Genomic DNA, 15,890 nt, shown 5'->3' with positions numbered 1-15,890 from the left:
TTCTGAAAATATTTTTCAGATAATGAGGCTGGAAGTGTTTTCATCATTGTGATTTTCATACTAAAAAGAAAGTGTCACATATAAAAAACACTCACACAAATGGGAAACTTTCCACCTGTTTAAAAATCTCCCAAATGAAGAATCTGAATGAGTTTTGACATCGTTTGTTAAAACATGTCTTCTGATTACCTTGCAGAAACACACAACTGACACTGAAGAGAGTGGAAATTTGCCAGCTGAATTTTATCAAATGATTTTTCGTAATTGGTGGATGGATTGAGATCTGAGCAGCATGGATTAGCAATCACAGCCTTTCTCTTTTATTTGGATCTACATATCTTTGAGACAATTTTTCAACTATTACAGTCAGAACTAAGTATTGAAATAAACTGTACTAGCCATATCTTCAAAAGAAAGTGCTAAGCCGAATTTAAAAAATAATTAAGCATACTCAATTACAATTTTAACACAAAGAAAATGGTTCTTGTGCCAATAATGCAGTTTAAAAAATTATTTTAAAATATTCATTTAATCTTTGTTTTATTCTTCTTAAATTTCTATCCTAAAGAAATATGTATAACATAGTATGCATAGCACATGCATATGATTTATTAAACAAATAAATAAATGTGTATCAGAGTGCCTTCTCAAAAGTTTTTACTGATGAGCAAAAAAAAAAAAAAAAAAAAACCTAAAAATGACAGATTCAGAACGAATTAATCAATGGGATAGTGAAAACCTTCTTTTGTTCTATACAAACACATCCGAAAAAAGAAAGAAGTAATTCCACTTATCTATGAATTTGTTGAGCTTAAACATTTTTGGCTTCTGCCCTCTGAAGAAAGTTGGTTTAATAAGCAGGGCAGGTGATTCTATATCATCAAAGGATGGTGGCAAGCAGATGGGGGTGGCACAGAGGGGAGGTCTGAAGTCATATCCCAGCTTCACCACACTTCGTAGTATGGATGGGGAACATCTCTCAAGCTCTCTGAGCCAATCATCTCATCTGCAAAATGGACATAATCAATTCTAAATATTTTGCAGGGTTTTATCAATATTATATGTTGTGAAGAGAGTATCATATCGAATCACATGAAATTGCCAGTATTTGGTGTTTGTTGACATACAATACAACACTGTGGTTCAACTAATATAAACAGATATGTTATGGAGGTGATGTTATTCTTACTTGCTGACAGGACTGAATAAGCACATCCCTAGGACTGATCATTTTCTGGAGGTTATCACTTTCTTTTTTCTGCCCAACACTTCAATCTGTTCATTTTCTGCATTTTGAGCTGGGTTGCTCTGCCCACTTGTCTTAGTTTGATCAACTCCTCCAAGACTTGGCTCAGCTTTTGGGCCTCATTATGGAGAGACATGAAATCCATGCCATAGGGTTAGTCCTCATCAAAGGGATAACTCGCATGCCTGATTCTGTGGCAACCAAAGTTTCACTGGTTGAATTTTAAGGACAAGTCACCATTTTCATTTATCTTCCATTGAAGCTTGAAAGTACCGTATAAAAAGGGGCAGTTTTTTGGCACAGTTGTAGAGCAGGCTTTAAATACTTGGTGATTTTAATCATACTCTATCTCGAAGTCTGAACACACAGAGGCCTTGGGGCTAGTATTTATCCTCCGAAGGCTCCATTCTCTTGGTGCCTGATTTTTACTTATTAAATGAAATTCATTTTTGATGGATCTGAACCTTTTGGCTGGCTTCTTTTCAAAAGAAGAACTATAATGTTCAGCAGAGGAAACTAAAGTTTTAAATGTTGATAATTGGAAATTATAAAATTTGTCTCAATTAATTCTGCTCTCAGTAAAGAAGTCAAATCGCATTAACAGAGAAGGCAGAGGGCAGGTTACAGGGCAGCAGAGACGACAGGAATGCAGCAGGGACAGGCTGCCCCAGCACTGCAACAGCCCTGTGTGAAGGATGGAATTGTGTAAGCTGAGGGAGGACACGCCAGGCTCAGGCTAGGAAACCTGGGTGCTGTGGTCCTGCTGCTCCCACTGATGGGCTGTGCAACTTATGGCAAGCCACTTCTTACTCTCTCTGGGTTTCAGTTTGCTCATGTATCAAATGATGGGCTTGAAATAGATGACCTCCAAATTGCCCTCCAGTTTTGGTATTCTATCATTTGATAAAGAAATAACTTGTATTCATGAATATCAATTATGTAGATATATATAATAATGTGTATATTACATAAGTATGTGTATGTGTGTTCACACATGTGTGCTAAAATGATCTCCAAAAACTTAACAGGAGAATAATGATACTTAGCTTACAGCAGGCCATCAAATGGGAAAAGAAAAGAATCAGAAACAAGAGCACTGCATTTTGAATCTTCACTTTATCAGTGAAAAGATGCATGGTTGATGTCATTTAATTAATGACGTTAGCTTCTCCATTAGAATCTGAGCAGTTCAGTATTTGACTTTATATGCTCTTAGAGAAGGGATGCAGCATAACTTTACTATCCTCACTTAGGTTTTTGAACATTTGATCCTATTTAGATTTAAGGGCAACTGAACAACAGATGCTCTTCTCTTTCTCTCAATCCCCTTCCATTTTTTTGTTTATAACGGTAAGAGATGTCTATTATGGAATCAAAGAAATATAAAGAGTAAAAGTAACTTGTAATCCCACCACTTCAATAAAAATGTTCAAAGTTTTTTCGATTTTATTGTTCAGGATTAGTATTAGATGCTTTTGTAAAATACACGTTATTTATTTATTATTTCTAAATTAACTGAGATTCTCCCACCCTCACCCTAAAAAATTTAAGGAAGAAAAAATGTCAGATTGCTCTTTTAGAAAGATGGCTTTGGTTACAGTGTGGAGAAAAGCTGGGGAGCCATGGCAATAATGGTTACTATCTGCCCATGTATTTCTGGGTCTCCTCCTTCTGAGCACATGGTAGAATTGTGCTTCCCTGGCTCCTTGAAATGAGGTGTGAGTATGTGGCTTATCTTGACCCATGGTCACTTCTGTATGGAAGTATTTAAGAGCCACTGTGCAAGTCACAATTTCCCCTTCCCCCTGCCATGGCAACCAGCAATATTCTAAATGACAGGTATCCCATCAAGCTGTCTCTGAAGGGGAGTGACATAAGGCTGAACTCCCACCAACATTCCCTCAGATGGACATGTAGCAAGAGGAAGGAACAAATCTTTATTGCTTTAAACCCCTAAGATTTTGGAGTTGTTTGGGTTTTTTCCTGCAGTATAACCTTACTATCCTTATGACACATGGGACATGACTAGAGATAGGGAGAGGGCTGGATATGGTCTAAAGAGATAATAGGGGCTGAACTAGTATAGCTGCACTAGGGTTGAAGAAGATGCATTTGGGAGATATTTAAGAGGAAAATTAGGATTTGATAACCAATAAGAAATGAGGGTTGAGGGGGAGATAGAGTTACAGGAGATTCCTAGGGCTTGACTGGGGTGACTGGGTGGTTCATTGTACCATTTAATGGTACGTGACCACTGGAGGAGGATAAAACGTGGTTGGCGGAGGGAGAAGAAGCTGGGAGATGAGGAGTTCAGGTTTCGACCTATTGGACTTGAGCCACCTGGGACATCCAAATGGAGATGTTTAGTGGGCTGCTGTATTACAACTCAAATCGGCATGAAGTAGGAAGAGTGATATGTTTTCTCCAGTCTACTTTCTCCAGTCATGTTTAGGGATGAAATAATACAGATACTATATACTAGAACCTACTTTTTTCCCCTTGTAGACACTACTTTTGTTGAAATGTTCTCTGGAACAAATTCTGTTCTTGACTGGCCTGTGGTTTATTTTGCCTTCCTCCCTATGGGGGCAGAGGACCACATGCTAAGAATCTTGAAGTCATTTGAGAGCTTTCTTGTTTCATTATATTCTACATGTGCATAAGCCAGCTTTCACTTGGTGTGCTAGTTTCCTGTGGCTGACATAACAAAGTACCACAAACGAGGTGGCTTAAAACATAAAGATGTGATGTTTCAAAGTTCTGGAGGCCACAAGTCTGAAATCAAAGTGTCAGTAGGGTCATGCTCTCTCTAAGGTTCTTTGCCTTTCTCTTAGCTTCTGGTGTTGCCAGAAATCCGTGGCACTCCTTGACCTGTAGCTGCATAACTCCAACCTCTGCCTCCATCGTCACATGGCATTCTCTCTGTGTCTCTGTGTGTTCACATGGCTGTCTTCCTATAAGGACACCAGTCAGATTGGATTAAGGGCTCACCCTACCCCACTATGACCTCATCTTAACTGATTCCATCTGCAATGGCCGTATTTTCAAATAAAGTCACATTCTGAGGCACTGAGAGTTAGGACATCAGGGTATTTTGATGGGGAACAAATCAACCCATAACACTTGGTAAAACTGTGATAACCCCCAAATTTCAGTGCCTTTAACAACAAAGTTTTTGGTGTTTGTTCATATTTCACATTGGGTGCAGTCTGGCTCCAACTCGGAGACTCTGCTCCATGTATCTTGCCCTTTCCAGGATCCAGGCTGAGGGAGCAGCCCTTCTCTTTCTCATGAGGCAAAGGAAAGCTTCCAGTTGCTGAACTACACAATGGCTTATAAAGCTTCTGTCACTTCTAATCACCTTTCACTGGTAGGACAGGTCATATGGCTAAGTCTGTAGGAATTAGAAGAACATGTATTGACTACCCGCCACACATTTGGTGGTTAATAAATGGGAGGAACCATTCCAACAAGCAGGCCTTTGACAAAGGGTTGCCCTATCTCTTCACTCCGGTAGTTTTTCTGGAATATGAATTAGGTCTTCTATTTCTCTTGCATTGCTCTCAGTGCTCTAAATCAAATGCCTGGCACATGTTAATACTCAATAAAGTTTTCCTGAATGAATGAATAAATATACAGTTCATATTCACTTTGCTTTTAGCATCCTGATGAAAAAGATTTCAGTTATTAAAGCCCCAAAGGACATAGTTAAAGATGAAAACCTCATTTGAGAAAATAAGTTGCTGAACAAATCCTAACCCCAAAAGCACCTATTACTGTTCTGAGTTCTCTATTATTAATATGAAAACTGGTGCCTGAAATAAATGGTCTTAAAATTAGTTTTAAGAACATCTTTTAACCCAGAGCTTATTCATGGAGGAAATTTTATTGTTCCCATGGAGAGCATCTCACCCCCTTACTTTGTCCTCCTACCCGTATCTTTCTTCAACCTCACATTTCATTTTCTAATAAATTCATACTTTAGTTATCTTTTGCTAAAGGCCCTTCTTTATTACCTCTCTGCTTCCACGTTACTCACACTAGACATTTAAAAATATTTCCCTGTCGTCTTGTAATGAGTGATTCTTACATTTATTCATATTTATTTATGTTTTAATTCTTGATGCTTTACTATTTTAAGTAGTTCAAAATTACAAATATCAACAATTTAAAGGCACCTAGATTATCTAAAGAGACATATTAGAAACAATATTCTGAAAGCTAAATTTATCAAACTCTATTCATTCACAAATGTTTTTCAACCATATGAGCATAAGAAAACAGTTATTTTTTGGTCTCTCTTCAAATCCCTGCAAGGTAGCACAGATATTTCCCTAAAAGTCTATTGAGTAACGGTTATCAGATTGTCCATCCTCATGGTTGTGAAGTTGAAAAGGAAATGGAAAAAATATCCTCACTGTGAGCCTGCTTCATCTCCTTGTACTGTATGTAGTTAGCCAACCTATAAAGATTACGGTGTGTCTCTTTACAGAGCTACCACACTAAATCCAGGTTCCCTACCCCACTGAAGCAGGGTTGGGAAGAGGCCAGTCCCTGCATCAGGACCCCCAAATCTGCAGGGAATGCTCAAAACCCTGGTCTATGAAACAATTCTTGGCTCTGCAGCCCTGTCTGCTCCCAACCGCCACTGACACGCAAATCTAAACAGGCCCTTTATCTCCCTTTCAAAAGTTTTCTTTTCATATTTTCTCTTAATCATGTAGAAATTGTCCTTTTCAGGAGTGTGAAAGTCACTGAAGAAATCACGAAAGTTGGCAATCACATTGAGGCCAGTGCCTTCGTGTCCCGGCATCTCACAAGCAAGGACAGTTTTACTAGTTAGAACTCTGCTGTGTCCTCCCGAAACCAAGCTAAACTGAAGCTAATGCTAAAAGCCTTCAATACTTTTTGAAAAATCCATCAAAGGTTTTGCTGAATGATATTTATAAGGGCCTCACTGTTCTCTTTCAAAAACTGAAATGCCCTTCTCTGACAGTTGAAAAAAATTGCTTGTGCTTTTCATCTTTCCCTCTCAGAGTGTAAACATTGTTTTGAGTGAAAGGAGCTGAAGGAGCGCTTACTTTCCCTTGAAATTTTATTTTTAAATAAGAGAGGGAGAAAATCCTTTTTCTGACTAATACTAATAATACAGGTCAAAGTGTCAGGCGATATACAATTAAATGGAAAACAAAAAAGGTTCCCCCTCTTTTTCCCACAGTACAATGGCACTGGAATATAAATTACCGATGAAGATGAAATAATACTTCAAAGCTTGTAGGGCAGGGCAGGGCAGTGTTTACAAAGTATTTTCTATGGCACGATAAGACACTGAAGATGACGGTAACCCATGGACTTGAGGGTGTTGCTGAATAGTCTAAAACTAGCATGAGGTAGGATTTTAGGTCCCTATAGCCTGTGACCCCGTGATATGCTTTGTTTCGCAAGGGCAGCTGCAGTTATCAACAGATGTTTCAGCAATAAATAATTGGTATCATCTCGGAAAAGTCCCATCTACCTGGGGAGAGGGCATAATACCAAAAACACTGCCCAGCTATTACAGCCACATTAATCTCCCATCTCTCCAGGTTTCTTGGGGAGCATGCTGCAGGTGTTTTTTCTGAGAGAGAGCAGACAAACTCTCTCAAGTCAGCAAGCTTTGTGTGGAGTGTAAAGGAGGTTGGCCCCTGCCATAAATTTCTGTCTGTGGCCACACACCAAAGGAGAAAAGATTGGGGGGATGGGGAAGTAGGAGAGGGAGGAAACAGGGGAGGCTGTGGAGAACAGAAAGGAGAGCACAAAACACATACGATTTTTCTTGATTAAGTTAAGCCTAAGAGAGGAACATTAGAGATGACCCTTAATTTTACTAGCTCAGGCGCTCAGCACAATTCTGTGCTTAACTTTGCCCTGTTATTTGTGGAATTAACTTAAAGACAGCGTTTACACTCCAAGTGTAGTGCTAATTTTTAAAATGGAAGGGAAACTTTTTATGGGAAGGATTCATTTCAAGGTAAAAAAAAAATCACTGAAATTTAGATTTATAAAAAAACAGTAAGAAGAGATAACTGAAAAGACAAACTCAGCAGCCTTTAACTATTTTTTATGTAAGAACTGAATCTCACAATTATATTATAACATGGTCGTCCAGTTCAGTAAAGTGTAATATTGAAACCAGTGGATAACAGGACAAAAACAAATCATGGATCATGGAATTTCCTCGAGATACTTTTGACAAACTAAGATATTAAAAGTAGCCCTAGTTCACGGGGTGCTATAGTTCTTCATATTTACAAAACAGAGTGGTTTAGCAATTGTGCACTTGGGGTCTGACACAATAAGAAAGCATCCTGAGAGTCTTTAGGAGGTGTGGTTGCTTAATTTATAGCTTGCTGGGTAAGCGAAAGAAAATGATGCTCAGAGTTCAAAAAGCTCCCAGGTTAAACACATTACGGGCTAAAGCAGCCTAATGGACTGATTCTTAGAGCTGCGCCTGAGTGATCTTGTGAGCGGGGCACAAACCTCTTAAATTCTCTATGGCTTTACTTCCCCCCAGTTGTGACATCCGTGCAATATATAGAGGGAAAGTAGAAGGAATAATGAATGGATTCCTGAAATAGTCTAACAACTATGAGCTGTTTGTCTCTCAACTCACATTAACCCCAAATGCAGCGAGACCTGGACGTTTTTAAAACACCATTTTCAGTTTTTCAGCCAACGTCACCACCAGGTTTGAATACAGCGAGGGGGATCTGGTAAGCGTGCATGGAATGAAGGGAATAAAACCCTGGTTATAGTGATGTGCTGAATCTCAGTTTCTCAGCCTATGCTGGAAATTCAGAGGAACTTTCTAAGCCCCAAAGGTCAAAGCAGGGGTCACTCCCTCTGTGAAGCTATCCTGCTCTTACCTTCCGGGGAAGCCGTAGAAAGTTCTTATATGCCACCAGCCGAATCACACAGGGCTTTCCAAGCCCTTCTCCACTCACATTCCTGTTCAGGCTCTCTGCCTTTAATTTATAGCTTGCTGGGTAATCTAAAGAAAATGATGCTCAGAGTTCAAAGAGCTCCCAGGTTAAACACATTACGGGCTAGAGCAGCCTAATGGACTGATTCTTAGAGCTGCCCAATTAATCGCCACCCTATTTTTTGCAACAGTCATTCTTAAACTCTAACATGCAACAGAATCATCTGAAGGGCTTGTCTAATGTTGACTGCTAGACCCTCACACCCAGAGTTTTTGATTTGGTAAGACTAGTGCAGGGCCCAGGAATCTGACTCAGTATCTGCGTGATGCTAGTGCTGTTGTTGGGAGGTCTAAATTAAAGCACCATTGCTTTAGAGCTGCACTATCCAATTAAACAGTAGCCCTAGCCACATGTGGCTATTTACATAGAAGTTCATTTTAAAAATCAAATAAAACTAAAAATTCAGTTCTTCAGTCATTCTAGCCACATTTCAGGTGCTCAAGAGCCACATGTGGCCAGGGGCTAAATGTATTGGGCAACAGAGATATAGAACATTTCCAACATTGCAGAAAGTTCCACTCTACAGCTTGCATTAGAGTAAACAAGTTTCAGGACTTCTACCTGTGCTCTCAAGTTCATTCCTTGAGGCTTCCAGAGGGAGAACTGGAGCAGGACGGAGGAAGGGGCTAAGTCACAGCTCCGCCACTCACTGGCCTGTTCCCCTAGGCAAGTTAATCTCCCTGCACCTTAATTTCCTCATCTGCAAAATGGGCTTGATAATGGTAATAATCACTGGAGGGCTACTTTGAGAATTAAATGAGATGATGCATGTGCATTTTGTAAACTCTACAGTGATACACACACTACAGTTTTTGTTCCATTCCACTTCTCCACTAACAACAAGCACACTTATTTAAAACCCCTGGTTCACCACTGAATTCGTTCCAAGTATTCACTTTCCTTTGCCTACGGTACTCAGCCTGCTTAACCTCGGGTGTTTGTTTTTTGGAGGGCTGGAAAGTTTTGGGGGAGGCAGTTACTGTTCCTCCAGTAACAGTAATGACTGGACAACAGTAATGACCGTTGGAGTCATTGTCTCCAACAATGCTGTTATGTGTACATCGATTAGGGGATCTTCCCTGGATTTTTGTTTTAATAGGTAAAAACAATGTCTATATCTATACATTTATTTTGGGATGACCCCCAAACACATTCCCATGTAAACCAATAAAATAAAATTTTGGGAATATTATCATTGCTTGTAATGCCTGGTCTCCAGACAAACATCTATATTTTATGTGAGAAAAAAAAAAGCTAATAGAGTCTCTTCTTTGATAATCATCTAAGAGAATGTAGGAAAAAAAAAAAAAACACTATCAGAAAGGAAAATGGCACTCCTAGTAGCATCCCCAGAACCTAAGCCTGAAACCTGAGCTCAAATCTGAGTTCATGTGTTATTCTTGAGGCTCTCTCCTATCTGGGGTAGAGGTACCCATTTGATTAGTTTCCAATAAATGAGTTGAGGAATAAGCATGCCAATGACTTTGACATGATACTTCCTGAACAGTGTGAATCATCATGAGGAGATAAGGGAGTGAACAGGATTCCAGGCAGGGCTCAGGGAAGGGACATGCCAGACCTCAGTAGCTTAGACAGCAAGTCACATGGATGAAATAGTGGTGAATTTATTTTTTTTAACCTACCCAACTTTTAGAAAGTAGTATTTCAAAATAAAAATGCTATGAGGCATGGCGGAATCAAAACTACTGCTTCTGGCCCACCAAGAATATGCAAATAGGGACTTCCCTGGCAGTCCAGTGGTTAAGACTTCGCCTTCCAATGCAGGGGGTGAGGATTCAATCCCTGGTCAGGGAGCTAAGATCCCACATGCCTCACAGCCAAAAAACCAAAACATAAAAAACAGAAGCAATATTGCAACAAATTCAATAAAGACTTAAAAGAAAAGAATATATATATATTTTTAAGTCATGTAAATATTTCAGCATGACAGGTTCTCATTGGGCCCACTGACCACCCTTCTTCACTTGTACTTGATTTGCCTTTCCAACAGAAGGTCTTATGGGCAAGCAAACCCTCTTAAAAAGCTTCCCCCCACACACATTAGTCAATCTGGCAGAGCTGACCATAAGGGTAGGGGCTGTTTTATGCTTCAAAGAAATGTAATCTATTAGACCACTTAGAGGCTAAATGCCTCACTTGGGGGTGTCAGAGGAACAGGTGGTGTGGCTCTTCCTACCAGTAACTGCTCCAACCCGGCGCCAATCACATCCTGCAGGTTTGTTTTGTCCTCTGGGCTCACAGCTTGTTTGTACTGCCACTTTTCAGGCACGAAGGGCCACTTCATTTCCTTTGCCTCCTGGATCAGGGTTCTTAACTTGCTGGGGAGTGAAGCTGAAAAGGTCAGAGTTCAGGTAAGGAAATTGCAGTCAAAGAAAAGGCTGTTGAGTTACCAATGTTATGATGAAGCACCTCAGTGGCAAAAAAATTTTTTTCCTACCTCTTGCTGGCTGGCCTAACCTGGTAGTTCTGACTCAAAGAATAATAGCAAAAAGCTATCTGTCAGGGGTGGCCCTGGTCTACTTTGCCCTACGGGTAAATTGGGGTAGTCAGGCATTAAAAAAGGTTTTAGCAGGAAGTAAAGCACTTCAGTGACTATCTCTGCATGAAGAATCAGAGAAAGGAACGAAGGAAATATTATTTTTCCTGTAAAATGAGAACAGGACTGAGAATGGAATGGCATTTGGGGCTTGTGGCAGCTGGGTAATGCAGAGAATCAATCTGTACAACTTATTTTTTCTCCTCTAAGACCTCACCTCACCTCAGACTTTCCCTGTGGACTACATTTGAATATAGACAATGAATGCAAAAAACCCATATCAATTTATTATGAAATGGCCTTGTTTCACATTAGGAGATATAGTTAATCTCTTAATAGACATCAAACCTAGTTAATTATATAAGTCAACAATCTCCTATCCAAACTTGGGAAACCCGAAAAGCTCTGCAAACTAGAAGGTTTTTTTTTAAGTTTGGCACCCGAACCAGACTTGAATTGACTAGAGGCTATTTATAATCTTGTTATAGTGAGATTAGTCAACATTTTGTTCTGAAAATTTTAATGTTTGACTGTAGATGCTGCCCCAGCTTCTACTGGAGTGTTAGTATAACAGACGGTATATACACCATACTTCCCTTTCTAACATTTGAAAAAATTCTGAATTCTGCAGCACATGTGACCTCCCCCCAGGGCTGTGAATAAGGTATCATGGACTTGTATATATGACTGCCAGCTATAAATCTCCAGTTGCTTGTCTTGCAGACATTTCAGACTCAACATATCTAAAACTGAACTCATCACCTTTTTTCTAAATATTGTATTTCCCTCTCTGTTTTCTATTTTGATGAATGCTACTATCATTCACTGACTCGCCCAAGTCTGAAACCCAGAAGTTGGTCTAGACTTTTTGTTCTCTCTTCCTCCCTGAATCTAATTGGTTATCAAATTCTGTGGATCCTAAAATCGATTTCTTCCTTTTAATTATCAGTAATTTTTGCCTGAGTCATTGTTTTCTATCTCCTCCCATCCATTTCATCTGCCAGACTGTTGCTTCTCATTTTGCTAAAAACAAGATGGACCAGGCCATTGCTCTGCACAAAATTCTCCGATGCTTTTGCACATCCTGTCCCCACTGTTTGCATTGCCCTCCCTCAATTGCCTCGTGACCAGGCTCAGGCCCACTGACTTCATTCAGCATTCAGTGCAAACACTGCCACTTCTCATCAGCCCAGCCATGATCTCCCAGTGGAATTGAGATGTCCCTCATGAGGGCTCCCAAACCCACAGGTGCATGCTCCTTTCAGCATTCATCCCACTGTTCTCTAGCCACATCTATCCTTTCATTGAACTGTGGACTGTCAGCTCCCTGAAAACTGGCATCACATCTTATCACTTTTGTAAATCACACCATGATGGTTAAAAGAAAGATTAGTCTCATGTTTACATGAGACATGCTAAATAAGACAAAAGAGATATGACAAAGAGAGTGAAAAAAAAAGAAGAGAAGGAAGAAAAGCTAACTCTGCCTTGGTTCATGATGTCTTCTTGAGTCCTTGCCACCAGCTGGGCAAATGTAAGGAAGTCTCCTGAGGGGAAGGACTGCTTGGCATTGAGGGGATAATGCATGGGCTATGCCAATGAATGATTGATCTGGACTGACTACTAAGGATAACTTACAAGTGTCACACTGAAACCATTGTCCCCCCACCCCCTGCCCCATTCAGTAACCCAGAACTACTGAGCACCCTCTGTGCAATGGCACTCCTCCAGTGAAAGCAAAACCACGAGGTTGGAAGCCTATGTGGTCACAATCTCCTCTTACCACCACTAACATAATTTTAATCTCTGAAAATGTTTCCAATATACATATAGAGAAAATTTCTTAAATGATATTTCTAAATAGTCATGAATAGGATGACTATTCAGTTCTATTTGCTTAGGACAGTCCTATGTAATCATAGTGTACTTATTAATAGTGCTTTTTCACTCTCAAAAGTACTTCAATTCTGATAAATTATTTGGATACTCTGTCCATGAGTGTCAAGCTCAGGGGTCAAAGGATTAGTTAAATGACAACAGAAATGTGATTTCTGGATTCACAGAATTTCACTGTATTTTGGCAATGAATAACTTTAAATATTTTCAAAATTTCTTCATGATGATATATTTGTTACAAATCTTTTTTTCCTCCTCATACCACCCTTTCCGTACAGATCGTGCCAGAACATGGATAGTCCACTGGGGAATACTGAAATAAAAGATGCCTCTGAAGTATGTTTTAAAAATATATCTCTTTTTGGATTTCAGTTCCTTCTCTATCTCAGGGGGTTAGAGTTGCTAGGACTAGTCACCCATGCTGACTATGACAATTTCTGAAGAAAAAGGATGGGGTTGAGAGGAAGAAGGAAAAGAATAAAACCCATAGTGTTCATGTTCGAGTCCACCGGCTGGCCCTGTCGCCTTAAGTGACCCTGTACTAATGCCTTTCTCTGGGAGCACATGCGGGTGATGACATCAGTGGCGGTGGCAGCCCGACCCGTGAGCTAGAGCTGCTCAGAAACCACCTGCCGAGGGACAGGCTCCGTGTTCAGACTGTATCCAACCACACTGATGGCGCTCGGGTGGACCATGCAACATGCAGTGGCGATGGGCAAATGCTGAGTTTGTCAATGGCTCAGCACAGGGTTCCTCCCCCATTGATTTACTGGATTCAGCCAACCCCAGCCGTCCGCCCCTGACCCAGCAGTAGCCTCCTCTGCCTCTCTGGTCACTTACTTCCCCAAGCAGCTTACCTGAAGTGCCATGGCTAATTGAGTGATTTTGCAGTCGTGATTTGCCTTATCTGGAACTAAACTGATTATTTCTCCTATTCTGTGGCACTTGAGAAGAAAAAGAAAATGAAAATCCTTCCCGATTGGGGGCTCAGAGTCTTCACTAAGGAGAACACAAAGCTTAAAGGAATTTGGGCTGAAGAGACAAAGGACATGATGTAGTAAAAGGAGAAGAGAAAAACTTCAGGAGAAATAACAGAACACAACACACTGCCCCTGGGGAGAACTAGGACCAGCACTGGAGCAAGCAAAGTTAGACACTGATGTATCTGGCTAGTAAAGAAAGGAAACACTAAGGCTGTGAAACAACTGGACATGGGACATGTTATCTTGAAAAGAACATGGATGACAGGTTACAAAAAATTAGACTTCTAAAGGCACCTAAAAGTTCTCTTATAAAAATATATGTGCCTATATACAAGAATGTGGGAAAAAGACTCTCCTAGAACATTTTCCCATTACATAATCAACAACAACAAAAGAGATGGGGAGTGTGCATTTTATATGGGGATCTTATTTCTGTAAGGAATAGCAAATGACTAAAAATACAAAGAAAAATATTAAAAACACATAAAAGGGACACACTGATAGAAATGAAGGGAAATTTATCTGAATGCTAAAAAGAATCTAAGAAGCCTGCCTCTTCAAAACTGGCTAAAGAAGAAATCAGAATTGCTTTAACTTTCTAGACTTTGTGATTGAAACTTCCCAAACAATGACTCATCTAAAACTATGAATGGCACAAACTATGAATGAGCAAAAAAGCCAAATTCTTAAACCCTGATAATGATGCAATAAGTATTTATCAGTATGAGTGGATTTATTTTACAAATGGCATGTAAATACAAGATGAGAAAATGTACTGATGATCAAAAAAGAGAGATGGGACTGATGAGATGACATATTTGTGGAAACTGTAGAAGTCTATGGAAACTGATGAGGCACAAAAGCCTAGTTTGAAAAAAAAGTATGTGCCACCATTCAGAAGTTGCTTCAATTTTTTAATAATTGAAATTTACGTGCACCAGCCCACTTGGACCCTTTGTTCTCCTTGAACTAAACTGTTTCTTGTGGCCTCATGTTTACTGAAGCTTAAAATTAGAACTGACAGCAATTCACTGCAACAAAGTGGGCTTCCTCCCCTGCCCATCCACCCACAGCCCATGTCCCATTCATGCCCTAGAAATCCACTCATCCCTCTGTGGTCATCTGCCAAGAGAAGAAAAATAGGGCAGAGATGAGAATGTGTTGTTCAGACAGGGGAAAGGAGAGCAAACCTGCTGCTCCCCACTCCCCCCAGCACCTCCCATCAGAACCTCACCTCTGCACCGCTGGTCCTCCCTCTTGTCCTCCTCTAACACATCTGACGCCTCCAACAAGAGCTGGTCCAGCACTTGCTTGCACTCTTGCAGTAGCACAGCTACAGCTTTTTGATTATTCATGATGATTACCCTCCCTCGATGATGAGTCGAGTGTCCCTGGGTCTACGGTGATCAATTACCTAGGAGAAGACATCGATTCTCAATAAAAGAGCCCCTTCAAGCCTGAGGTACCTGGTGAACAAAAGAGGGGGAAAGATGATTAACTGAAGCATCATCAATTATCTGTAAGACCCAAGCAGGGAGGGATAATAGAGAAAACACATGAAAACACATGACAGCCCCTGAGGACTTTCTTAGGGGAGTGTGTGAAATTACTGCAGGGCCTGGTCTAGATGGGCAGCACCTCGAAGTCGTCAGAGAGCAGAAGGGAAAGGGTCCTGGTGCAGACCTGGTTACCCACAGTGAAGTCAGTGGAATCACATGGAGCCAAATGAAATGAATATACCCTATGATTCATGTATCTTCTGAATACCTCCTATCAGTGCCTCTGGATCCCAGTGGCACCACACTTTCTTGCCTCTCTGGAAGTCCACAGGAAGCATCTGGCTAACAGTTCTAATATTCAGACACAAGCTCATGGTAATAAGAAGTTTACCACTCTCATAACCCACTGCTGATTTCCCCTGTGCAGTATTCTTTATGGTATTTAGCATTATATAATTTGGACCAAAATAGGCAATGACAGAGGCCAAATTTAAAGCTCTTCACTGCCAGGCACATTGCCAAATAAAATAAAGAAATGTAATCCCAGAAAACCCAATTACCTAGATCTATCATATGGATAGATCTACTTATATCCATCCCATTTAACACATATACAGCTGAGAGACTTCTTATATAAATATGAGTATACTGTAATGAGCTATTGCAGTCAAAGTAATTTCAGGAACA

At 40.3% G+C, this 15,890-nt stretch overlaps 1 protein-coding gene across 7 annotated transcripts in view; it reads right to left on the bottom strand.

Moving 5' to 3' along the window:
* ALPK1 (alpha kinase 1) overlaps positions 1–15,890 on the bottom strand; it is a 133,951-nt gene that overhangs the window by 45,060 nt on the left and 73,001 nt on the right. For 4 of the 7 annotated variants that reach the window (XM_060105030.1, XM_060105022.1, XM_060105005.1 and 1 more), the window contains 2 exons: positions 14,939–15,118; positions 10,466–10,620 (listed from right to left, as the gene is read on the bottom strand). In XM_060105030.1, the coding sequence (XP_059961013.1) occupies positions 10,466–10,620; positions 14,939–15,059 (276 nt within the window). In that variant the 5' untranslated portion in view covers positions 15,060–15,118. Of the gene's footprint in view, positions 1–10,465; positions 10,621–14,938; positions 15,171–15,890 lie in introns of those variants that run through there. The other 3 variants (XM_060104996.1, XM_060104988.1, XM_060105036.1) reach the window with 2 other exon arrangements.

This window comes from Mesoplodon densirostris, chromosome 1 (genome assembly GCF_025265405.1).
Source record: "Mesoplodon densirostris isolate mMesDen1 chromosome 1, mMesDen1 primary haplotype, whole genome shotgun sequence".
In the NCBI taxonomy this organism is placed as follows: Eukaryota; Metazoa; Chordata; class Mammalia; order Artiodactyla; family Ziphiidae; genus Mesoplodon; species Mesoplodon densirostris.
This window is presented reverse-complemented; position numbering and strand designations above follow the sequence as displayed.